We start from the raw sequence: 26256 nt of genomic DNA, 5'->3' as shown, positions 1-26256 counted from the left end.
TATCTGACTCCTTGACTTATTTTTTAAAATAAAAATAAATGTGTTTCTTCAATGCAAGTAAGACAAAATATAAAAAAAAAAATCCTACAATCTTAACACTGTCACAGAAGGAGGGAGATAAATCAGTATGAATTGTGCCATGATAGAAGATAACCACCTCTATCAGCCTCCAAATAGAGCTATTTAAAATTATTGGCATAAATGCATTATAGGAAATTTTAACAGTATGTTCAGATATCATCACAAAAGAGAAGGAGTAGATATTAAAATTTTTTACCTCTACCTTAAGTAGATTTCATCAGCCTTGACTGGACAACAAAAAGAAAAGTCAGAGATCATCATCTCTATAAAATTACTACAGTTAATGACACAGATATATTTAATCTCTTCCCATTGAATGAGAAAATTCTTTAGAATAGAAAGAAGAATGGGGCACCTGGGTGGCTCAGTTGGTTAAGCATCTGCCTTCGGCTAGCTCATGATCCCAGAGTCCTCGGACTGAACCTGCTTCTCCTACTTCCTCTGCCTCTCCCTGCCTTGTGCTCAATCTCTCTCTCTCAAATAAATAAATAACATCTTAAAAAAATATAGAAAGAAAAGTTACTTAATTATTAAATAATACCCGTAACAAAATATTCAATCCTCCATCTTGTCAGAATGTATTTTTTCCAACTGATTCATTTAGCTACAGATTAGTTTAAAAAAATACAAATCACTGGCTATTCCAATGATTCATAGGGTTACTCAGCTATCAAATTTAAGGTCACTATACTTCCAAAAAAATGGCATGACAAATTTATGCCAATGTTCAATTTTATTCCATATTTCTAGGCAAAATTTGTTGAACTAGATGTGAGACAGGAAAATGTTGAAGAAATCTGTTACTTTAATGGCACATATCAAAACAGCACTGAACTAGAAAGGAAAATCTGGAGTTTTATAAAAATAGTCAATGTAAAATAGATGTTCTATTCAAGAATATCAGATGTACAAGATACTGTTTCTTCCAACCTTTTGCTATAAAAATTTGGTTAGAATAATGCACTTTAAGAAAACTAAAATTCTATTGTAAAAATTTCTTTGCTGCTTTGCATCCAATTTACATTTAGTTAAAACTATCATGAGATATGTACATCCTAGTTCAAGGATTTCGAGCTGGCAGGACCTGAAATTCACAGTCTGTCTCTGCCCAACAGTCAAAACTTTAATATGGAGAACAATTATTATCTGGAAATGTTTGCTTGAATCTTTGACATCTAAAGAAGATCTTTGTTACATTGCTGACTTTAATATTTAGTGTAACAAGTTTATGTATTTCTTGGAACATTGAAAAAATAAAGTTTAAATTAAAAAAAAAAAGTTTATGTATGCAACATTTTGGGATCCTATCATGAAATAATAGCATCTCCTTGCTGTTTCAAGTAAATCCAATCAACACATCAGCAATTTTGAGTGTAGCCTATTTTCTGCTGTACTGCTTTTATTATTTAATAATATGTACTATCAAAGATGGTGGAGAGCCAGTAAGATAAACTTAGGTAACTACCCAATGGAAATGTGTGCTGTCTTACAGGTTACTTAAACTGTGCCAGCTCACATCATTTTTTGGGTTTTTGCCCAAAGGATCTTTACTTGCCTTACAAACAGATAATATCCACAAGCACATGAGCACCTTAAAGAACTGTAATACTACTGCAATCTTACTCTTAATTTTTAAAAGCTACCTTAACTTGCCATCCTCATAGTCTGACTTCTCAAGCTCCTATTATCTGGACCCATTTTAAATTTGCATTCACGTATGTTTAAAGGAGCATACCAAGTTTCAATATTGATGAATGCAATTTTATTAGCCATTTTCTGACAATTTACAAAGCATAATTACTTCCTGGCATTTTCCCCTTCTCTGGCTTTCCCTTTAAGGCGTTATTTGTTGAACAATATAAAACAAAACATAAAATAAAGTTGGACTTTCCCCCCTATTCATATGATCTTTAAAGTTTTCAAATCATACAGCCAGAATAAAACAGACATATAGAGCAACTGCTGTGGAAGGAAAAAGCAAATTTTCAAGATAACTTATTCTGGAAATGCTGGCATTTTGAAAGTACTTACAATAGTAAAATTTAGAACAGTGATTTCACAACTTTTCTCCCGGTGTGACACTCATGATGGAGTAAAATATACTCCTGTATAATATCCCTACAGACATTTCTCTGAACATGAATCGCTAAATCCTTAAACAATATCTTTGGGACAGACACTTCTAAATGTAAATGTTGTGTCACAGAATATGCACACTAAAAATTTTACATATTGAAAAAGTGCATTTTCAAAGGCAGTATCAATCACACTTTCACTGTGATAATGCCCACTAACCTTTAAATATCTACCTGATGTGTTAAGGGAAAAAAAAAGTGGTATCCCATTGCTATTCTCTATAGCAATACATTTATAACCCTCAAAAAGTGTGTTTTTTTATTTTTTTTTAATTAATGATTTTTATTTATTTATTTGAAAGATCAGAAGTAGTCAGAGAGGCAGGCAGAGAGAGAGAGAGAGGAGGAAGCAGGCTCCCCGCCGAGCAGAGGGCCCGATGCGGGGCTCAATCCCAGGACCCTGAGACCATGACCTGAGCTGAAGGCAGAGGCTTTAACCCACTGAGCCACCCAGGCACCCCAAAAAGTGTGTTTTTTAAAATAAATCGTTCTATCATAAAGATATTAACATGGATTCTCAATGTTACTATACATCATAATCACTTACAAAGCTTTTATTTGAAGTTCATGCTGAAGTCCCCATTCCAAATTTAACCATTTCTGGAGAGAGACCAAAGGAATCCTTACTTTTAAAGAGCTCCAGGGGCACCTTGGTGGTACAGTCAGTTAAGCATCCAACTCTAGGTTTCGGTGCAGGGTGAGATCTCATGGATCATGAGATCAAGCCCCGTGTAGGGCTCCATGCTTAGCTCAGAGTCTGCTGAAGACTCTCTCTTCTCTCTCAAATAAATAAATAAATAAATAAATCTTTAAAAAGGGGGGGGGGGCTCCAAAAGTGATGCATGCATTAGCAATAGACAATCTATATATACAACAGTAAGTCCTGCAATATTCCACATTGGAAATTGTCTAAAATTAAGAAATTACTCTTGGGGCACCTAGGTGGCTTAGTTGGTTAAGCATCTAATTCCTGATTCCGGCTCAGGTCATGATCTCATGGGTGTGAGATAACAGCTCCCACAAAGGGTTCCGACCTCAGCGGGAGTCTGCTTCAGATTCTCTCTCTCTCTGCCCCTCTCCCCACCTACAAGCAGGCACTCAGACACTCTTTCCCTCTGTCAAATAAATAAATCTTTAAAAAAAATTAATATAATCTTCTATTAAAAATTAAAGACCCCTGGGGCGCCTGGGTGGCACAGAGGGTTAAGCCTCTGCCCTCGGCTCAGGTCATGATCTCAGGGTCTTGGGATCATGCCCCACATCGGGCTCTCTGCTCATCAGGGGGACCTGACTGCCTCTCTGCCTACTTGTGATCTCTGTCAAATAAATAAATAAAATCTTGGGACGCCTGGGTGGCTCAGTTGGTTAAGCAGCTGCCTTCAGCTCAGGTTGTGATCCCAGCGTCCTGGGATCGAGTCCCACATCGGGCTCCTTGCTCAGCAGGGAGCCTGCTTCTCCCTCTGCCTCTGCCTGCCATTCTGTCTGCCTGTGCTCACTCATTCCCCTTTCTCCCTCTGATAAATAAATAAAATCTTTAAAAATAAATAAATAAATAAATAAATAAATAAATAAAATCTTTAAGAAAAAATTAAAGACCCAAATTGTCGCATATAGGAGAAAACTCATTAGGATATAAGAAGTCCAGTGGATTGTCATGGTTACTCAGCTATTTTAGAAAATGAGAATTAGGGGGCACCTGGGTGGCTCAGTGGGTTAAGCCGCTGCCTTCGGCTCAGGTCATGATCTCAGAGTCCTGGGATCAAGTCCCACATCGGGCTCTCTGCTCAGCAGGGAGCCTGCTTCCTCCTCTCTCTCTCTCTGCCTGCCTCTCTGCCTACTTGTGATCTCTCTCTCTCTGTCAAATAAATAAATAAATAAAATCTTAAAAAAAAAAAAAAAAAGAAAAGAAAAAGAAAATGAGAATTAATCATAATACTATGTTCTGCTAACAAAAATACATCTAATATTTTTAAAGCTCTACTACAGTATAACATACTGAAGTCAAACTTATCAGTAATGTCAGCTTGTGCTGATTGCCCTTAAAATCCAGACTAAAAGCAGTATTTATCAGATAAAATATTTGTGAAATGCTATTAGCCCAGGCATATATTGGACTGGCAAATTTGATGTAACTATAAATTACCTTAAATCTAAATATTTCCAATAAAAGAATACCATTTTTCCCCCAAAAGACTAGCTAGGAACATTTAACTAGTAAGTTACACATTATCTTAGTTACAGAGAGAGAGCAGAGCACAGACAGCCGTTGAGAACGTTACTTCAAAACAAAACAGATACCTTGGAATTAGAATTTTGACTGTTAACTTACTATCTGTAGGCAAATTAACTAATCTCTCTAGGCTTCTGCTTCCATACTTAGGAGACATAAAACTTAAAAAGAATTGTAATCTAGCTCCACAGGTAACATGTTCAAACTATTTATCTGCTTCATTAATGGGCAGGGTTCTCAACCAGGGCATATCTGGCAATGACTGGATATACTTCGGGATGTCACAAGCAGGAGAGGGGTGGCTGGGGGTTGGGGGGTGGGGAGAGTAGGTAGATATCTAATGTGTTAGGCAGAGATGCTGCTAAACATACTACATTCACAGACAACCCCATCCCACCTCCAGAATTATCTGATCCCAAATGTCAACAACATTAAGGTTAAGGAACCTTGGTGTGATTAATGTGTAAGAATCATTTGTAGTTGCTGACACAAAAACTACCTGAATAGTTTGCTACAACTAAAATGATGTTCTATTTACTCATTCAACAAACGTTTACTGAGGATATAATACTATGGTCAAGCACTATACCAGGTTCCACTTTTAAAGTTATCTTAGGATGACTTGGCATTTTTCTCTTCTAATCTTATCTTTACCAATCAACTCAGAATGTTCTTGTTCTAAAAACAACCAACCACTGACACTAAATGCACAATATTTAATAGCTATTTATTTCCTGGCTAAGTAAATGGGTTATAGAACATTTTTTCAAGATTTCATGATTTATAAGAAAGTGAAAGATGATCTATACAGAGTATATTAGAATGTCTAAGCAGGAAATTCTTTTTCCTTTGAAAAAATCTTTCCAGTTGACTCTGACACACATAGTGCTCCACCACCTTTATGGGAAATGGGGCACAGAGCCAGCATCAGACCCGCATTTGGTTTCCAGTTCACTTTTCCTTCCAGGAGAGCAGGGACATATATATATTCAACCAAAATAGATGCACTTCCTTTGCTGTGAACCCTGTCATATAACATATGTTAGGGTCAGACACACTAACTTTTAGGTGAATATAGCTCCTATATGAGCATGTCTTTTTAATGGATAGTGGTAGAATTAAATAGTTTTCTCTTTTTAAATAAATGGAAATTTTACAAATTAATTCCAGGTATTTCATAAGAGCTTTAAATCCTACAGTTTAGAAGTATGATTATGAATCTTGTAAGGGAGAGGAAAAAAACCCTGAACTCCTCTAATGAGAAAATGTCTTTATTACTGTTATAAAATACACCATTTTACAATACACATTACTCTCCTTCAAGAGAATATTGTTATTACACATTATATATTGTATATAGCAAAACTGTTATATCTAATGTCTTAGGAAAACAATTAATGTAGTAATACTTATTAAGATTTTTGGTTTGCCCACCTAACACAGTAAAGAAGTAATGAGAAAATACTACCAGCGCAAAAATAAGATGGAGGAACCCATCAAGTAGAATACCACAAAAATCATTTAACAGGCTAAAACATTTTAGAAAATAATGTAGGCAGCAGGATAGAAAAGAGTATTTCTTAAAATTGATGAGGGCAATACACTAGATATCTAACAACCTTGAGGAGCTAAACAGAATAAACTCAAAAACAAGGTAATTCACCTAGGGGAGGAATAGACATGAAAATGTAACCTTCAGTGATAACTTAACTACATATCACTAAATTCATTTTTCAAGTTTTCTTCTTTCTTACTGGGTATTCCAACTAAGACATTTAAAAAAAAAAAAAAGATTTCTCTGGGTTATAACAAACACATATAGGCAAGTAAAACTATAATGAATTTTTAAAAAATCTACCTAAAACCTAAAATTTAAGGTTAGTATTACCTCTACTTTCAAATAGAATCATAATCTCCAATCAATCTAGGATACCTAAGTATTCACTGAGCAAACACTTAAGCTAAACACTATTAAGAGGGCAAAAAGGAATATAAAAAGTAGAGATGGGTATGAGCAGAAGGACATTCTCTTACCACTCTCGTAATTCAGCCAATTTACTAATATCAGAAAATAACCTATTTAAACCTATTTACACAGGTTTTTGTGTAATTTTTAAATACCTCCTTCAACAAAGGAGATTTTATGTTAAAAATAACCTATGAAAGATCTCTATAAACAATTACCACTAGTTCTAGAAATGGAAATAATGCCCTCCTAAAGTCAGATTCAACTAGTTTTAGGTCTAATTCCCTGGTATTCTTAATTTCTACTTCCTACAAAATATGAAAATAAGAAACCACACATAACATGGTCCTTTGAAAATTCTTCTAAAAAAAGAACAAAGTATTATACCATCACTTCAACTCGAATGAGAAAAAAAAAAATCCTTTAGGTTTCAAGACCACTCCTAGAAACTTCATTCAAATGACAAAGCTAATCAGAACTTTCATAAAATGACCTTCATTAATCAACATTAGAGGTAAATTAAGACAATCAAGGCACCATATCATATTTTTCTCTCATTACAATCATTACAATTCTGAAAATGGATCTAAGTTTAAGTGTCTAGATGCAACTACTATCTTAGCTTCTTAATTCCTATAATTAAAATCCTTAATCCTAAATATCTCAGAAATCAAACGAACTTGGACCAAAAATAAATAGTAATTCAATGCTAGTGGAAAGAGGGTTAAAGAACGGGTAATTAATTACTCAAGAGGAAGGGGTTGGGGGGAACCAGCTCTAGAAAAAGAAATCATCTTTTTAAAAATTTTCCACACAGGGATGCCTGGGTGGCTCAGTCAGGTAAGTGTCTGCCTTCAGCTCAGGTCATGATCCCAGGGTGCTGGGACTGAGCCTTGTGTTGGGCTCCCTGCTCAGGAGCGTCTGCTTTTCCCTCTCCCTCTGACACTTGCCCTGCTTGTGGTCTCTCTCTCTCTCTCAAATAAATAAATAAAATCTTTAAATAAATAAATAAATAAATAAAATGTGCAGCACCAATAATTCAGGTTACACAGAAGAATTATAAAAGATGAATAGTTAGGGGCACCTGGATGGCTCCGGGTCCTGGGATCAAGCCCCGTGTTGGGCTCTCTGCTCCCCCCATCTCTGCCTGCCTCTCTGCCTACTTGTGATCTCTCTCTCTCTCTCTCTGTCAAAATAAATAATTAAAATCTTAAAAAACAAAGCAAAACCATACATTTAAAAAAGAATGAATAGTAAAGATGGAGGCAAAAATAAAATAATCTGACATGTCTGCTTTACCCATATTATTATGTAATATGCTGTATGTAAGCACACAGGTATAAACAGACTCAATGTGTTTCTCCAACATTATTAAAGATTATATAATTCAATCATATTTATATTCAGTCACAAATATTTTAAGCTTAGTAAGAAATAAAATAAGAATAACGTAAAATACATTCTAGGACACCCAAAAGAAGAGGCAAGGAGGAGAGTTATGGTATTACTGTTCATTATAAATTCCAGTTGACCTATAAGATAATTTCTCTTAGCATCCTGAGGTAAGGATGAGTGGAGAGGGCAAATGCAAAGTATTTAGAGAAAGTAGAGAAGATCTTTGTGCTTAGTTAGAGATGGGTCCTTGAAGAAGAACTGCAAATAGGTGAATCAGGCAGATAATCAAGCAATATGGGCTCCTTCTCTTATCTTCATAAAATAACCTGGACTTTTAGACAGCAAACAACATGCACAGATCCTGTTTCCAACTCCTTCAAGCATTCTATAACATTTAAAATAAGATGAATAGCCATTTCCCTCCATCCCCTACAAATTCCCTTTCTGGTCCCTCCCATAAAATGTTTATCATTCTCACACCCACAACCAACTCATGAACTCTTCCTTCAGCTGATAATCTCTATTTCACTGTGGAGTAAAAGAAAGGTTATGAGGCTGGAAATTTGCCCATCAGGTAAAAAGGTATTTCCAGTCAATTCCGTCCACAATGAACCCTGCCCACCCAGGTTCTGGGTCTTGGCATTTCATACCACTTCCCAAAAAACAGGTGCTAAGTTTGGTTCTATTTTCTTCTCTCTTTTCAGCACTTTCCTTGTACTGTCGTCACAATTCTGCTTAGAAGCCCTTCCCCACACATAATATGTTAAGCCTGCTAGACTCTAGATGTCATCTCCCTTATCAAGATTCTGCCAAGAGTAGTCAATATTTGCTGTCACTATTTCCTCACTATCCAAGCTCTCTTTAATGGACTACAGTCTAGCATCTTGCTCCCATTAGTCTACTAAAACTAAGCCCAAGTGACAATTCTTAGTAACTTTTTACAGTAATTATCTTAACTGACTTCTATGATATTTAATTCTACTCCTTATTCCCCTTTCTTCCTACTGCTTGTCTACCTCCTTACCCAGACTACTGCTCTTTCTTTAGCATGCTTACCTCACCTGCTAACATTTCTCAGCATTACACACACTATTAAGATGAGTTCACCTACAGAAGCAGTTTTTAAACTTTTAGGTCCTAGGACTCCCTTACAAACTCTTAAAAACTGTCAAGGACCCCAAAGAGTTTTATCTGCATAGGGTTTAACTATCGATGTTTACTATTCTAGATGTTAAAACTAAAGTTTTGAAACATCAGAATATACAAGTACACGATTCATAAATCAGAGTGATGATGTCATCATGTGTCATTATAGACTCTGGAAATTTTCACTGTAAACTCGAGAGAAAATGAAAAGCCAGATACGTCTTAGCATTATTGTAAAAATAAAAGGGGGGGGGAATAATGCCTTAGCACTACTATAAAAATTATTTTGACCCAGGGAACCCCCTGAAAGACTCTGAGAGACCCACCCCCAGGAATCCTACAATTACTCAAAGTGGTCACCTGTGCCAAAATCTCCTCCAAGTCTTCATCTCTAGCTCCTATTGCCTATCCAAAGTACCATCTTCAATTCACAGATGTTCAAACTCAGTGCTGTCAAGAATTTAATTCATTACCTTCTATGCCAAACCTATGTTTCTTTCTTCTGTGCTATCTTGGTCAAAGGCACTAACATCCACCTAAAGCTGGATACCTTTAAATAACCCTAGGCTCCTCCTTTTCCTTCTTTACTCTCACTCAGTCATCAAACCCTAAAGATTCTAATTTCATAATCTAGGGGAATCTGAGAGCTTGTTAGAAATGAAAACCCCCATCCAAGATCTACAGACAAAAGGAACGGTTGGTAATTCACTTGCACACTTAAGTTTGAGAAGCATGGGCCTGGGTAATAATATCAATAACCAAAGTTTGAGAATCTGAAGGAGAAGGCAGAACCCAAAAGGTAAACTTGAGAACATTTTAACTAGAACCCTGCCTACTTGAAATTTTTCCTAATATTAAACTGTGGAGGCTGGGGAGTTCTGTAAAGGAGACAATATTCCTTAACTAAAATGATCTTCCCAACTTGGGTTTCATTGCCTCCGATTCTATCCTCTACACTACAACCTGGGGGAGCTTCTTCATCTCTACTTTGCCTTTCGTTTGTTTAAATGGCTCTCCATAGTCTAGACAGTAGTCCAAATTCCTTACTGTCAAGTACAAGGACTTTCTAACCCTGACTCCTACATATCCTTCACCATTCTTGCATTAGCCTACCAATACCACAAGTCTTCAAACCAGCTGGCAGCTTGGTACGCTTTTTAAGCTTCTCAGGTGATCTGAAAGTGCAGTTAGGGTTGTGCATCACTGCCTCATGTCTTGAACAAAACTATTTACCATGCTTCCATGCAAAAGCAGAAGCATATCCTAGCCTTTCTGCCTGTATTCTTCTCTTAGCTTTGCTTCTGTCTTTTAGGATGAATTCATAGCCTAACAACTCAAGTATTATCTCTCCTTTAAAGGAAGACTTAACTTTTCTCCCCTCTTGTCCCTGACCGATAGATAGAATTAGGGGTTTCTTGCTCTTTGTTTCCATAGTACCTTGTATTTACATCTATTATAGCATGGGCTACACTCTTTTATGAAGCAGTTTGTTTGTCCTACCAGAGAGTGATCTCATGTGAAGGTAGGGATTGTACTGTATTCACTTTTTAAAATTCTCTGTGCTTGGGCACAGAGCCTAGAAGATAACACATATGCAATAAATGCTTACTGAAAACAAATTTTTGGACAACACTGAATAGACCTAGAATGATGTAAAATGAAGTAAAAACAAGACCAACACCTTCCAACTAGGCGATTTCATTAAAAAAGGGAAAAAATTTTCTGTTCTACAATTCTACATTTAGAAATAAAAGGCAAATCCATGTAAGAAGTAATTCACATATAAACTGAAATGAAAATTTTCAGTTGAAGTAGATTCGAATGAGTTTAACAGTGAGTATGAGATGCTTTTCAGTTTTAAAAGTAAAAGACTAGAAAACAGAGGGGTTTTGGATGTCTGAAAGAGTACTGGGTGGGAGGAAAATGCCCAAGTGAGGAAACAAAAGTTCAAGATATGCATATTATTTGTATTAAAATGTAGGAATAAATACCAGAAAGAGCTGAAGGACTCAAGAGCCAGGTGGGGTAGAGGTGAGCAGCAGAGAACCGCTATTTATTTATTTATTTTTTAAATAAACCTTCAGTACTCTTTTTCATAAAAACAAAACCTATTATTTAAGGAAATGTAATGGATCAGGGAATAGAGTACCAAAGAATAAAATGACATCAGAAGACAATGAAATACTACATAAACTTTACTACTGGTGTACCAGGAAAAAAAAGTAGTACTTCCACCCTACAATAGTTCACACCCAACAACTTCCCATGATAATCTACAAATAATCTATATTTTGAGGTGTGTAAAATTTCACCAAGAAAATTTGTTATAAGGTATCTAGAACAGAGATAAAACCTGAAAATCATTTTCCAGATAAGCTGCTTCTTAAATGATAAAATAAAAAAAACCCTGCTTCTTCAAATCTTAAAGAAAATGTATAAGCTGCAGTCATTTCCAAAATACTGTGCCACTTGACTTAATTTGTAAAAATTCCTGATACCAAACACAGACCAGCAAAAGCCTCCAAATTTTTAAGATTTTCTACTGCTGTTTCAAATGTCAAAATTTCTATATAAATTAAGCTACATATATGCAATGGTTAACCAAATTGTAATTCACTGTAAATTACAGTATGGTCTTTAAAAAAATTTTTTTAACTAAAAATATAGTCAAAAGTGATTCTTCAAATTCTCTAAAGGGACGTGGTACTTATAGACTGATTCCTTTGAAAAAATTAAATACTGCATCTATAACTTATATTGGGAGCATGGGTACCTATAAAGAACACAAATAAATAACTATTATAGATGATCTAACTTTTACTATGTTTTGGTATAAAAAAGATATATCAAAAACATCAGATGTGGTGAAGAGAAAAGGGAAATATCTAAAATTACTTTATTGCCCTTCATAACATAACAGTCCATGAAAGGAAAGGCATGTGAAATTACTAAATAGTCCAAAATCTGGAAATATCAAGAAATGTTCGTGTCCAGGAGATATAAAGCGAAAACATTCTTGATATAGTTTCTGAAAAGCTGTACTTTGACTAAATCTAAACCTACAATTTTTAAGGACTTAATATAAGTGTGCTAATTTGAAAAAAAAAAACAAAAAAACACAAAAAAACTAAACTGTGATAATCTGGTACTACAGGGGCTACTAACGCTTACCTCAAGGGAACCTACTGCAGATAAAGTCCCGTCACTTGCACAGTCCTTTCAGCTGCCTGCCAGTTGTCTCTGTGGAAGGGAAAGCCTGATGAGTGAAAACCCCATGCCACACTCCTTTGGAGTGTCAGGGTGCCTGCATAGTACTGCACAAAACTGTCTACCTAGAGATTCCCAGATGCTTTCAATAACACAGGACTTTAAAAAATGCTACCTTTGATATTCTCTTTCCACTGAACACCAAAACCAAATGGCTAAGAGTTACTAAGTGCTAATGACCTATTGGTGTTAGAGGAACTATATCTATACTAACCCATGTAGAAAAAAGGCCAAAATGGATCAAAGAGAATTAAGTTAACATTGAAGGAAAACACACACACACACCTACACACACACACGCGCATGCACTGAAACATAACAGAAGTCTATAATCTGATCAGAGGAAATATAGGTTGTAGCCACAAAAAGTGATGTTGCTGTAGCAAGTGAATGCTAAAACCCAAAGAACGTCTTTTCTACATATTTCAAACAGATGCCACCAAGTGTATCATGCTCAATGTTAACTATACCAAGGATCCAAATACCTACTTGTAAAATTCCATGTATGTTCTTAGTGGGATCACTAAGTGGATGGAGGGGAGAGGATTTTCCAGACATTTTTAAATATGAAAAATGAAAACCAACAGCCTGAAATTCGACAAGAAATTTCAAAACGAAAAAAATGTATATCTGTATCTCAGGAAATAAACAAACCCTTACTCAGAACCAAACTAAGACAGAAGTATAACAAAAAATAATAAAAAACTGTAGAACACAGTTCAAAAACCACTTTCATCTACTAGAATTATGAATGGCTAGTAACTGTCTTCCATTAAGAACATCTGTAACACTAATGTACGAGTTCAGCTATGTAACCAAAGAAACTGTATTTTTTTTTCTAATGCCCAGTAGTCTTCAGTCTGAATACTGTGTTCCATAAAGCAAAACAAAATGTTCCTAGTACAAGGATTTGGGGGGATGGGCGCAGGCGGGAACTATTAAAAGAAAAACGTGATTCCAGCTTTTACTTTAATAGCACCATATTTAAAATAAAGTTACTTACCTCAGATTCTTTGTCACTTAAAGATCCCAAGCTTCCAAAACTGTGATTAGAACTTTCATTATTTGTTGAGGCCTGTTAAAAATTTTTAAAAAGGTAAAAATTAGGAGTAATTTTAAATGAAACATACTACAAGGTAAATAATCTATCTTCATAAATGAAAATAAAGTATGATTCCTTTAAGCAAGAAAGTTAAATGAAGTAAATGATAGTTTAATGAAGTAAATAAATATCAGGGTTCGTGGGCCGTCAGTTAAGTGACAGACTCTTGGTCTCAGCTGGCACCCTAATCTCAGGGTCATGAGATCGAGCCCCATGTTAGGCTCTGTGCTCAGCCCAGTGTCAATCTGAGATTCTCTCTCCCTTTCCCTCTGCCCCTCTCCTGTGTGCACTCTTTCTCTCTCTCTCTCTAAAATAAATAAACATCTTAAAAATAAGAAATATCAACTTTTTTAAAAAGATTTTATTTATTTGCTAGAGATAGAGCAAGAGAGAGGGAGAGAGAGCGAGTGCACAAGCAGGGGGAGCAGCAAGTAGAGGGAGAACCAGGCTCCCTGCTGAGCAAGAAGCCTGATGTGGGACTCGATCCCACGACCTTGGAATCATGACCGGAGGCGAAGGCAGACTCTTAATCAACTGAGCTACCCAGGCGTCCCAAGAAATATCAACTTCTTAACACTATCAATATCCTGGAAAGTTTTACCAACTCAATAAAAATCTGTTTCCAGAACTGAGTTGTTTTGGCTGACTTTTTTTGAATACCAAATTTAGGAGCTAAGGAACTAGGCTATTACGAGGATAAGAAGATCCCTAAAATTACTATCCAATATACAAAAACAGACGCCACCTTTAACTGAAGGTATTATTTATGCTCCTTAATTTCCTTCTCAAATCTTATTAAATTCCATCATATCCCATCCACCCCCCTCTGTCCCTCGTTGTACTAACTGGACAAACCCTGGTTTTTTGTTTGTTTTGGCTTAGTCTTTTAAGAAATCTTTTACTATCTTGACCATTTTAATTGCTTCACCCAAGAGTTTCTATATTTCCTTTATATTATTTTTAGACAGTGACAAAGGGAAATGAGCTATCATTTTGTAGGATGACATCTGCTATGTTTCCAATGTGTCTAAGATGCTCGTTATTTTGCAGACTTTTTGGAGCATCAGTACACTAGATCAATGTCTTCCAGGAATGTTTAGATCAGAGCATGACAACCTATGGCATATACATCAAAGATGATGCAGGCATGACTGACCTTCGTGTATAGGCAGGCCACCTGATATCCCTGTTTTCCAGCAACTTGTTAAGAATGCGTGCTACTGTTAGGTATTTACTCCAAAGATATAAATGTAGTGATCTGAAGGGGTACCTGCTCCCCAATGTTTATAGCAGCAATGTCCACAACAGCCAAACTATGGAAAGAGCCCAAATGTCCATGGACAGATCAATGAATAAAGGTGTGTGTGGGGGGGGGGGGTGTATACACACACAATGAAATACCACTCAGTCATCACAAAACAAAATCTTGCTGTTTACAATGACGTGAATGGAACTAGAGGGTATTATACTAAGTGAAGTAAGTCAATCAGAGAAAGATAATTATCATATAATCTCACTCATAAGAGACTCTTAATCATAGGAAACAAGCTGAGGGTCACAGGAGCGGAGGGGAGTGGGGGAGATGGGATAACGGGGAGATGGGATAACTGGGTGATGGACATTAAGGAGGGCATGTGATGTAATGAGCACCGGGTATTATATAAGACTGATGAATCACTGACCTCTACCTCTGAAACTAATAACACATTAAATGTTAATTAACTGAAATTAAAGAAACAAACAAGAAAATAAAAGTTCTGGAATGAGGGGGGCATAAGAGTAGGTACTAATTGGAAGTTGGCCTACAATTACCCTTAGGCTAACTTCTAAACTGATGACTCTGAGTCACTGCATACATGTCTAGTACTATGCTCAACTAGGCTGTTTTCAACTTAAACTAGCCCTCGAACTGATTAAGATTCAAGCACTATTTGGAGGACAGTATAATCTAATTAAAGCAAGATTATCAAACTTGAAACAAAACACACCATGAACAGCAATTAGGAAGTGGTAAATTGGATTCAGGGACAACAGAACCCATACAAGTGTTTTTGAGCATCCCTAAATCCTCAGATAGAAATTTAAACCCCAAACCAACAGACAACATTGGCTGGCTGACAAGGAATCTCCACGAGTTCCCCCAAAATAGCAGGTGGGGACAAATCACTAATAACCACAGGACCTGTGTCCTTTGAGAGGAAGCAAAAGGAAACAGAGTATCTGACAGATCTGAGAATAGGACACTGAAAATAGCAATTTGAGTACAAAAGCTCTAACTCCAAAGGGTTTCTCCTTTCAAACAGTGATTTCATACAGGAAGTCCATGGTGAAGTTTGAAGAAGTTGGAGCTATACAGCCTCTATGAACTTTTTTTTTTTTTAAGATTGTATTTTATTTATTTGAGAGAGAGAGAGAAAGACAGCATGAGAGGGAAGAGGTCAGAGGCAGAAGCAGACTACCCGGCAAGCCCAGCGCCAGATGTGGGACTCAATCCCGGGACTCCTGATCATGACCTGATCCGAAGGCAGTTGCTTGACCAGCAGAGCCACCCAGGCGCCACCTCTATGAACTCTTAAAACATCCCTGACTAAGGGGTGAGGATAAACTACTGGGTGTGGGATCAAAATTGAGCACAAAAGGTACAATGAAGATAAAGGAAAGAGAATATTCAGACAAAAGCAAGGAAGGGAGAAAAGTCTAGAAATTTCAGAAAGCAAATGCCACATTTTTGAAGAGTGCCAAGAAACAATAGCAGAGGGAGCTCTGTAAGAGCCATTCTAAATGACAAAAATGTAAACAAGAGAAAATGATTAGGTCAATCCCATGAAGTTATTATAAGGAAAGAAAAAAGAAAAGAAGATATGGAATAACATCCTAATAATAAAACCACACCAGGAACACATATCCACAAAATAGCTGAAAATAGTAACCTACAATTTCAAAATGAGCTAAAAAAAAATTACAAAAATGACTCAAGACATAAAGGAACAACATAAATCAAAATTCAAAAAAACTCAGATTTAAGGTTAACAGAACTCAGGAAAACATCAGAAGGGGGGGGGCAGGTTTCAGAAATGAAGATTAAGCCTGAATGAATTTGAGAGAAAACACATGTAATATATATCCAATGAACATTTATCCAAATGAAGGAATAAAAGAGAAGGCAACAACTAATGAAGCAATAAAAATTCAACATTCAAGTAAAAAGAAGTCTTAAAAAAGCACTACCATAAGAAAACCGTAAAAACTATAATTCAAGAAAAAAACCTTGAAAATTAAAAAAGTTTTTTGAAACTACTAACTGAAAAAGCATGACGTACACCTAGTATCAACCCAGAAAGCCAACATCAAACTTTTCCAAGGCCAACACTAATATGCCAGAAGAAGGGGGAATAATACATTTAAGATATTCAAGAAAATATAAATGAAGTGTTTTATATTCAGTAAAATTGCTCTTGAACACATAGAAGGTACAGATGAACTGTTATCAAAATGCTGGAGATCAGGAAATACTGCTCCCACAAGCCTTCCAAAAGAACCTAGAGAATACATGTTAGATAACCAAAGTGAACCTAAGAACTAATAGCAAGCAATAACATGATCTACTTGTTGGTAAAAGTTAAACAAGAAATACAGTAAGAGTATAAATAATGGCTAAATGCATGCAAAGTTGTTAATAATAAAATTTTTTTTTAAATAGGGGATAGAAGTTTATGGAAAGCACTAGGAAAAAAATTTTAACTGTTTTTAGTAATCACTTTGGTCACTGTGAAAGTACAAGTACTGTTATTCTGAGACTGCTGTAAGACGTAGAAAGAAGTAAATATATTATGCGACATTCTAATTCTATCATCTGCTTTATGTCCTTGAGAACTACAACTCTTAGTATAGAAGAGACAACTAAAAACCTGGTTCTGATTTGAATTGTTAGTATTGATATAAATTCATGAAACATCTGTACCTTTTAAAACAAACAAAAAATGTAATATTCTATCACAAGTGGTAGAATAGCTCATCGTACCAATATTCCCACAGGTAACTACATATTCTGGAAAAAAAAATACAAAAAACAACTACCTGGAGGAGCCTAAGATGGCACAGTCAGTTAAGCACCTGACTCTCTGTTTTAGCTTAAGTTGTGATCTCAGGGTTGTGAGATCAAGACCTCTGTTGGCCTCTGTGCTCAGCACAGTCAGCCTGAGACCCTCTCCCTGTGCCTCTCCCCCCGCCCCCGGCCCTGTAGCCATATATGCCCTGCCTCCCAGTCTCTAAAATAAATAAATCTTATAGAGGTATCTTGGTGGCTCAGTCAGTTAAGCATCTGCCTTTGCCTCAGATCATGGTCCCAGGTTCCTGGGATTGAACCCAGCATGGGACTCCCTGCTCAGCGGGGAACCTGCTTCTCCCTCTCCCCTGCTCATGCGCTCTCATATGCACTCTCTCTCAAATAAATAAATTCTTAAAATAAATAAATCTTTAAAACAAAACCAAAACCCAACCCCAACTACCTGAGGGCACTTGAGAGCAACCAAAAGTAGGCAGAATTTGGACAGAAGACAACATTTGAAAGAATGGACTAGAACTGGGTGTTTTTACAGCTTTTATCTGAAGAAAGGTCCCTAACTGAGCAGCACAGAGCAGCTTGAACTTGGATCAAAATATGCAGTCTTACTGGCTTGAAAAACCAGAGTTTGGAGCTAGTGCACCAGCCAGAAAGTGATAGCGCATATGCTGGAAAATAAATAAAAAATAAATAAAAAATACAGGAAACTACAGAATTTCTCTCCAGGAAAACAGCTTCTCAAAATATAAGACTTACAGATAGGAGGAATCGAAAATCTCTCAGAAAAATGACCCAGTCATGGCATATGATGCAAAACCTATTGATCAATAAGCCCTACCTACTTACACAAAGCTTCCAACAAGTGTTCAGTGCCTAATGCATGTATATGAACAAAACCCAGTATCACCACGTATCTGAAGAAATGCAAACAAAAAATTAAAAGTCTGTAAGAAATAAAGACAACCACGGGAGCACAAACAAACTTCACACAAAAATAAAACCATTACTAAATATCCTAATAATAGCAAACTATAAAAACGAAACATTTAAGAGAACCACCACCAAAAGGGGGTGGGGGGGAGAAACCTCCTGGAAAAAGAAAATACGATAGCTAAAATAAAAAGTTAAAAAAAAAAAAAAAGGATGGATTTGAAGATAAAACTGAATTAATCTTCCCAGAAAGAGACCCCAAAAATTAAAAAAAAAAAAAAAAAAAAAAAAATCCATTCAAGAGGTGCTGGTCCAAATAATGAGAGTTTAAAAAAAAAAAAAAAAGAGTAAGAAAATCCAGAAAGTGAAATTATCAAAAAAATAATTCAAGAAACTTTTCTAGAACTGGAAAGCATGAGTTCCTGCATTGAAGGACATACTTTTTTTTTTTTTTTTTTTTTTTAACTCGAGTTAGTTAACTTTATGTGGATTTCAGGAGTGAAGGGCAGACTTCTGACCAAGTATACCAGTTCAGGAAGACCCACACCAAGTCACATTATAATAAAATATTTTAAATGACAGGAATTAAAGAGAAGATCATAAAAGCTTTTAGGGAAGAACAAACAGGCTACTTACAAAGGATCAGGAATCAGAATGGCATTGGAATGTTCAGCAGTAACATTGGAAGCGAGAAGGCAATGGAACAGTACCTTCAAAATTCTAACAGAACAATTTCCAACCTAGAATTCTACAAGACAAACCAACCAAGGGGAGGAGGAGAATATGCAAGATCTCAAAAATGTAACTACTCATTAACCTTTCCTTAGGAAATGACCAATCTGTTCTACCAAACCAAAGGAATAAACCAAGAAAAAGAAAGAGATGGCATATAGGAAGCAGAGCTCAAACATAGGACAGACACAAAAGCAATTTCCATGAGAGTCAAAAAGCGAGATTCCAGGATGACAGGCATCTAACAGAAAGAGAACAACTATCCTAAATAACAAGAGAACAACAAAATTTCAGGGAGAATGTCTAAAGAAAAATTTGTATTTGAAAATAGTGAGAGATGTGCACATCTCTGCTGAAAAGTATATGAATGCTTTCACTGAATACTAAAAAACTAAAGACATAAATCAACCATAAACTCCAGAGAAAACAGAAAGTTGTACCAAAGAGGAAACATAATCATGGAGTCTTCAGTCTATTTATACATGTGTGTATCACACACACACACATATATATACATAAAATCATATAATCTTACTCAGAAATATAAATAAAATGTAATAAAAAGCTACAAGATGAAAAGGATTACTTCTGTGAGGAATGACTATAAGGTTGGAAGAACAGGACATAGTTCTACTAATTTTCATTATAGGCCTGGTAGAACAATTTGGCTTTTGCAACTCTGACCATGGATTTGCAACTTTTTTCTTCTTGCTCTGTAGTAATTCTTTACATAATTCTGGGTATGAATCCTCTATGACTTGCCTTCTCATATTATTTACTGGTGTCATTTGAACATAATTACATTTATTAAACATTTGCTTTATGGTTAGTGCCTTTTGCGGCCCATTTATGAAATGTGTCAAGTCATTTTCCCCCATATGAATATTCAACTGATCCATCATCTATTATAAAAGACTACCTTTTCCCACTGCACTGCAGTATTACCTTTATCACACATAAATCAATCTGTTGCTAGACTCCATTCTGTTCCATTGGTCATTTTTCCTTTCCTGTGCTAATATCAGTGACTTAATTCCACTCCCCAGTACATACCTAAGAAAACTGCCAATAGAAGTCTACACAAAAACCTTTATCAGTGTTCAAAGCAGTTGTACCATGTGAATTCAAAGATTATTGAAAAATAATAAAAAAATAATAAAAATTAGAAAACCAAATGTCCACCAACTGATGCATGGTTAAACAAAATGTGATACAATACAATGGAATATTCAGTCACAAAAAGGAATAAAGTACCAATATATATTACAATATTCATGAATTGTAGAAACATTATGCTAGGTGAAAAAGCCACACAGAAAATGACATATATTGTATGATTCCATTTATAGAAATATTCAGAATAGGCAGGTCCACAGAGACAGAAAGTAGACACAAAATGCCTTATTTGTATGGATCCATTTACATGAAATGTTCATAAGAGGCAAATCCATTGAGACAGATAAGAGACTAATGGTTGCCAGAGTTAAAGCATTGGGAAGGAGAGCAAGAGAATGGGAAGTTGCTGCTAATGTGTATGGGGTTTCTTTGAGGATGATAAAAATATTCTGGAATTAGACAGTGATGCTGACTACATAATATAGTGATATACTAAAAATCCCTGAAATATACACTATAAAATGGGTCAATTTTATGGCATGTGACCTCTATCTCAATACTAAAAGATTATAAAAGTTTCAAATTATTGAGGAGAAAGAGCACAGAGGGGCAAAGAAAGCTTGATAAAACCTAGTACAGAACTGTTTATATTCTCAGATACACAGTTATGTACACATGCAAGCACACACTCAGCCCTTTGAAACCTTCCAAAAATAGATTTGGGGGTGCAAACAGTCATGGCACATTTTTAAAAATATAAATGCAACACAGGCATGTGGAAGAAAATTTCATTTGCGAAATATAAATTTCTCCCTCCCACACCAGTCCCAATATTCAGAGGCGACCATTTTTTAAAAAACTGTTTTTAACGAAATTTTTGAACAGGCAATACAAACAAGCTACTTCACTTTATTTTTTATTATCTTTCTAGAGGCTGTAGGTCTACACTAATAAATGAAATATACAAACTTGGTTCCTTTCTTCTTGTTTAAAAAAATAACATAATACAAACTGTCCTGCATTGTTTCCTTTTCTCTTAATATAGGTTGGAATATTCCAAATCAACATATACCAGATTCTTGACTTCTTTTTGCCTTTGCTAATTCCTTTCTTTCAAACAGGTGCAGAGAATTTTACTCTATGTACTATATTTCAAGAAGTTCTTTATTGACTTTGCCATGAAAGATGAAGAATTTATTTAGTTTTTAAGATTTTATTTATTTGACAGAGAAAGCACAAGCAAGGGGAGCAGGAGAGGGAGAAGACAACTCCCCACTGAGCAGGGAGTATGACTTTGGGGCTTGATCCAAGGACCCTGGGATCATGACCTGAGCTGAAAGCAGACCCTTAACCAACTGAGCCACCTATGCACCCCGAAGTTCAATGGCAGTACTTCAATGGCACCACTGTCCCCTTCATCCTGATATATTTATCTTTTTTATTTTAAATTCTTCAAATAGTTACCTTACCAAATATACACAATTTTTAAATTCTTTAAACCATGTGTGATTCCTCACTAGGTAAAATAAATTTTTACTTTTAGCTCCTTTTCCCAACATGACAACTACACAATAACTTTTACATCAGTATACTTTATAATATTTACCTTCACCTTCTCTCTGTAATCCTACAACAGAGTCACAAACTCATGCCACAAGGATCTAGGGCAAGTAAAGAATTAACAGGTGAAGCAGGTTTGAAGTAAGATTAAAGATGCGGCATATGATAGAATAAAATTTCTCTCTCCCTCCAGTAAATTTTTGTTATTAGCTGTAAACTCTGAACTAGTGAATGCTGCTAAATCATTACCTCAGGGAAATACACAGCGTCCTGCAAGCTTCTCACCACATTTTTGTTAACTAATTAATATATAACCTTGTTCTGTATAAAAGTTTAAGATACCTTTTTAAATATATATTGATTCATTTACAGTGAATTCACAGCCAACAGCACTGTAACACATGCTTAAACAAAGCTTATAAACACACGTATTTTCTCCCTAAGGCATCTCACAAGCCCTCTTGTGCTCAGAGCACTAGGCAGCACCTTAGCACTACTAACCTTGGGGACCATTTTAAAGAGCAAAATTACCAATAAAAATCACAAAAAAGTGAAAAACATGCCACTTTTTTTTCCAGAGTAAACTGAAAAGAACACTTGCTTAAACCACGAGAGCTGAAATACACAAGCAGAATGTTGCTTTATTCAGCCCCTAGTGACAAATTTTTCAACGCTGCACATGCATTGGCTCTTAAATGATCAGCAAAAGCAAATCGGAATATTGATTTTGCGGTTACAAATAGAGAATGTAAGTGAATTTACAATTACAGAATCCTTGAATAAAGAGGACTATTGTATGTGTACATCTACCAAATCAAACTTATAGACTATATTGTGCAAATAGTAAATCCCGTATAGCCTGCTGTTTTATACACAGTCAAAATTTTAAAGAATTATATTAAAAGCCCTTGCTATAACTGCATTTTAATAAATTCACCATGTGATTTTTAGACCCACTTGATTTATAAAAGTTTATAGTTGTCCTATCTTCCTTATGGATTACTAGTCCTTTAAAAGTATCTATCTTTATACCACTCAGGCTTTTGTTTCTAAAGAACGTTTTATTTGATATTCATTCATGCATTCAAAAATATTTATTGTAGGCCTTACTGCTGTTGCAGATGCCAGAAATATAGCAATGGGGAAAAAAAAAATAAACTTCAAGGGCTCATGGAGCTTATACTGTACAAGAAAGAAAAGAGACAAAAACCAAACAAATATTTAGTATTATGTAAAGACCAATTAAGTACTTTTAAAGAAATTAAGGGGAGAGAGGGGCAGAGTGATATCTTCTTACATAGAATGGACAGAGAAAGCCTCTTTGAAGAGGTGAGAGTTGAGCAAACATTTAGAAGTATGTTTGAGGCAAGTGACAAAACAATGGGGTTGTAGTGGGATGGTTGGTAGTTGATAGGGTGGTTAGTCTAAAGTTAGGTCAGAAGGTTTTCATGATGAAGATACTGAATTGTATCTTAAATGTGAAGGGAAATTTTTGGAAGTTTCTGAGTTAGGGAGAAACTGACCTCAAACCTGTATTTAATTCTAACTTTCTTCTTCTCTATGAGGACCTAAAATATTCATTCTGGGGGAGACATTTCTTATCAAGAGCCTATAGATGGATTCTCACTTGTGATAATATATACTTGGCTTTATTTCTTCCATATTATATAATAGTTAAAATTAGAATTATTTTTTCTTCTTTCTCTCTACCTCACTTTTATTGGATTACATTTCCTTTTATTCCTCCTTCTATACCCTGTCACAGTAATTTAGAAGTTTTATTTACAATATCTATGTCTCCTGTGCTTGTAACTTTACTTTTAAGCAAACACAACATACTTCATTATAGGTAATCAATTTTTACTCTATACTCCTAGATGATTTTCTTACCTTCTTCCCATTCCTCCTCTCCCAGAGCACTGTCACTATCAGAAATTTAATCCTTGTGCTTTAAGTTCCACATTATAAACTCCTGGTTCACCATGACTAAAAGCTGCTTACACAATAATACTGCATTTCATAGGCACATTGTCACTACCAATTTAGATAAAACCATTATAACAGTCATTGCTCAACACTATCTTACATTCTATAGCTTCATCTATATTTTTAAACCCAAATGAATTATTTTTAAAATACAAATACAATTATTTTTAAAATCCAAAAAGAACAGTAAATTAAAATTAATTCATCATCCAACATACAGTACATACTTAAATTTCCTGAAATATCTCAAAAAATCCTTTATAACCATTTTCTCCCAATCCAGAAGCAAATCGGGATTCATAGATTCAATCTGACTATGTCTCTTTGGTCTCAACCAATCTGGAACAGAACCTCTGCCTCCCTTTGTTCTTCATGGTACTGAACACTTTGAAGAAAGAGTCCAGGCCTGTTGTCCAGCAGGATGTTGCAGGAGTATTTTCTCACGACCAAATTCAAATCAAACATTTCCACCATGGCAGGGGGTGGGGGAGACAACCAACATTTCTACCATGAGAACTATAGATGATCTGTGTTCCTCTTATTGCATCACTTCAGAATGTGCCTTATGTCAGACTATGCCACTGCCAATAAAAAATCTGAGCTTGCTTATTGTGGTGGTGACAAATCTCTCCATTTTAAATATCCATTTTCTCTTTTCTAATAAATAACTCTTCCATAGGATGAAACCTTGTGACCTTGAAAATATACTGGTCTCCAAAACATTTTATTAAATGATTTTAACATCCACTGATGATCCTTTCCTTAATTAACACTTATGCTGGGCAATACTGAATGTTGATTTCCTGATTCTACATCCCTTCTACATTAACTGACATTCCTCCAAAAGACTATCACATAACAACAAACATACTTAGCTTGGTCCCTAAGTACTATTCCCCACTAAAATGAAGCAGGGCTACTTGGAGAAAAATCTGTTCACATTCATTGCAGACACCACAGTGATACTAGAAAGATGGTAGGAGAGGTGTCTATACATGAGCACAAAAATTCACAAAATGTTTACATCTCTTAAATCTAAATAAAGAGTATACAAGTATTCTTTGTATAATATTTTCAGTTTTCTATAGGTATAATATTTTATCGAAGTAAAAGTTGTTTTAAAAAAGTGGGGGGGTGGGAACTCCTGCAGAAATGCTTAAGTATCAGTTTGAGAATATATACAATTAATATAAATAAATAAGTAAGTATAGCGTATCATCCTAATACTAACTTTAAAACATCAGGAAAAACTCCATTTGTCCAATGGAAACCAAGGAGTAGAGGGGAATAAAAGTGTAGTATAATTAGAAGACATCAGACAATACATAGCAGACCAAGTCAGAAAATAACAATAATTACATATTGCAATGGACCAGACCTACCTTTAAAAAGTAAAAATACTAATATTCTATCAAAAAAGACATGTGGTCTACAAGAAGTACAATTAAAACAAAATGAGTAAAAAATAATAGAAAAACCTATCTCCATATATCTAAGACAAATATAAACCAAAAGAAAGCCAAAAATGATAACCTTAAGATTTGAAAAAAAGCAAGTATTTAAGGAAAAAGTAATTACATGGTTATAAAAAGAACAGAATCAGATGTATATATGTAAAAATTTGGCCTCAAACTACTTCAAATAGATATGATATAACTACAAGCTGAAATACATAAATCAATAATCACAGCTAATGCTTTTTTTTTTTTTAACTGAAGCACGGCTGACACACAATGTTACATCAGTTTCAAGTGTACAACAGAGTGACTGGAAAAATCTATACATTACACGATGGTCAACACAAGTATAGCTGCCATCTGTCACCATACAATGTTGTTACAATACAACTGATGTTTCTCATATATATATATATATTTTTTTTTTCCCCTATGTAGCTGAAGATCTTAATACACTACTCAGAAAAAGATCAAGCTAATAATACATGAAATATTTAAGATCTGAACGACTAAATTTAAGAGCTACTAGATATGAAATGTTTATAAAACAGGGCACATTTCAGGGATTAATGTTATACAAACTATATTTTCAAAATGTAATGCCATAAATTAGAAATCTGTAACAAAAGAATAGCTCAAAATATTCCCATTGATAACCCTTGTCTTACCTTTTTTAAGGTTGTTTTTTTTTTTCTTTAATTCATTTGACAGGGAAAGAGAAAGAAAAAGCAAATCATGGGGAGCAGCAGACAGAGGGAAAGGGAGAAGCAGGCTCCCACCAAGTGGGGTGTCCAATGCAGGGCTCAATCCTAGGACCCTATAATCACAACCTGAACCAAAGGCAGACACTTAACTGAGTGAGGCATCCAGACACCCAACCCTTGTCTTAAAAAGGATATAGGAGCGCCTGGGTGGCTCAGTGGGTTAAGCCTCTGCCTTCAGCTCGGGTTGTGATCTCAGGGTCCTGGGATCAAGCCCTGCATCGGGCTCTCTACTCAGTGGGGAGCATGCTACCCCCCCTCTCTCTGCCTGCCTCTCTGCCAACTTGTGATCTCTCTTTGAAAAATAAATAATCTTAAAAAAAAAAAGA

The 26256-nt window shown here is 35.5% G+C and overlaps 1 protein-coding gene across 1 annotated transcript in view; it reads right to left on the bottom strand.

Annotated features, from left to right (window-relative positions):
- TLK1 (tousled like kinase 1) overlaps positions 1-26256 on the bottom strand; it is a 144611-nt gene that overhangs the window by 69107 nt on the left and 49248 nt on the right. The window contains exon 3 of the mRNA XM_082689198.1: positions 13224-13295. Within this exon, the coding sequence (XP_082545324.1) occupies positions 13224-13295 (72 nt within the window). The remainder of the gene's footprint in view (positions 1-13223; positions 13296-26256) is intronic.

This window comes from Mustela nivalis, assembly GCF_964662115.1.
Source record: "Mustela nivalis genome assembly, chromosome: 11".
Lineage (NCBI taxonomy): Eukaryota > Metazoa > Chordata > Mammalia > Carnivora > Mustelidae > Mustela > Mustela nivalis.
Note: the sequence above shows the minus strand (reverse complement) of the source record. Positions and strands in the feature narration are given on the sequence as shown.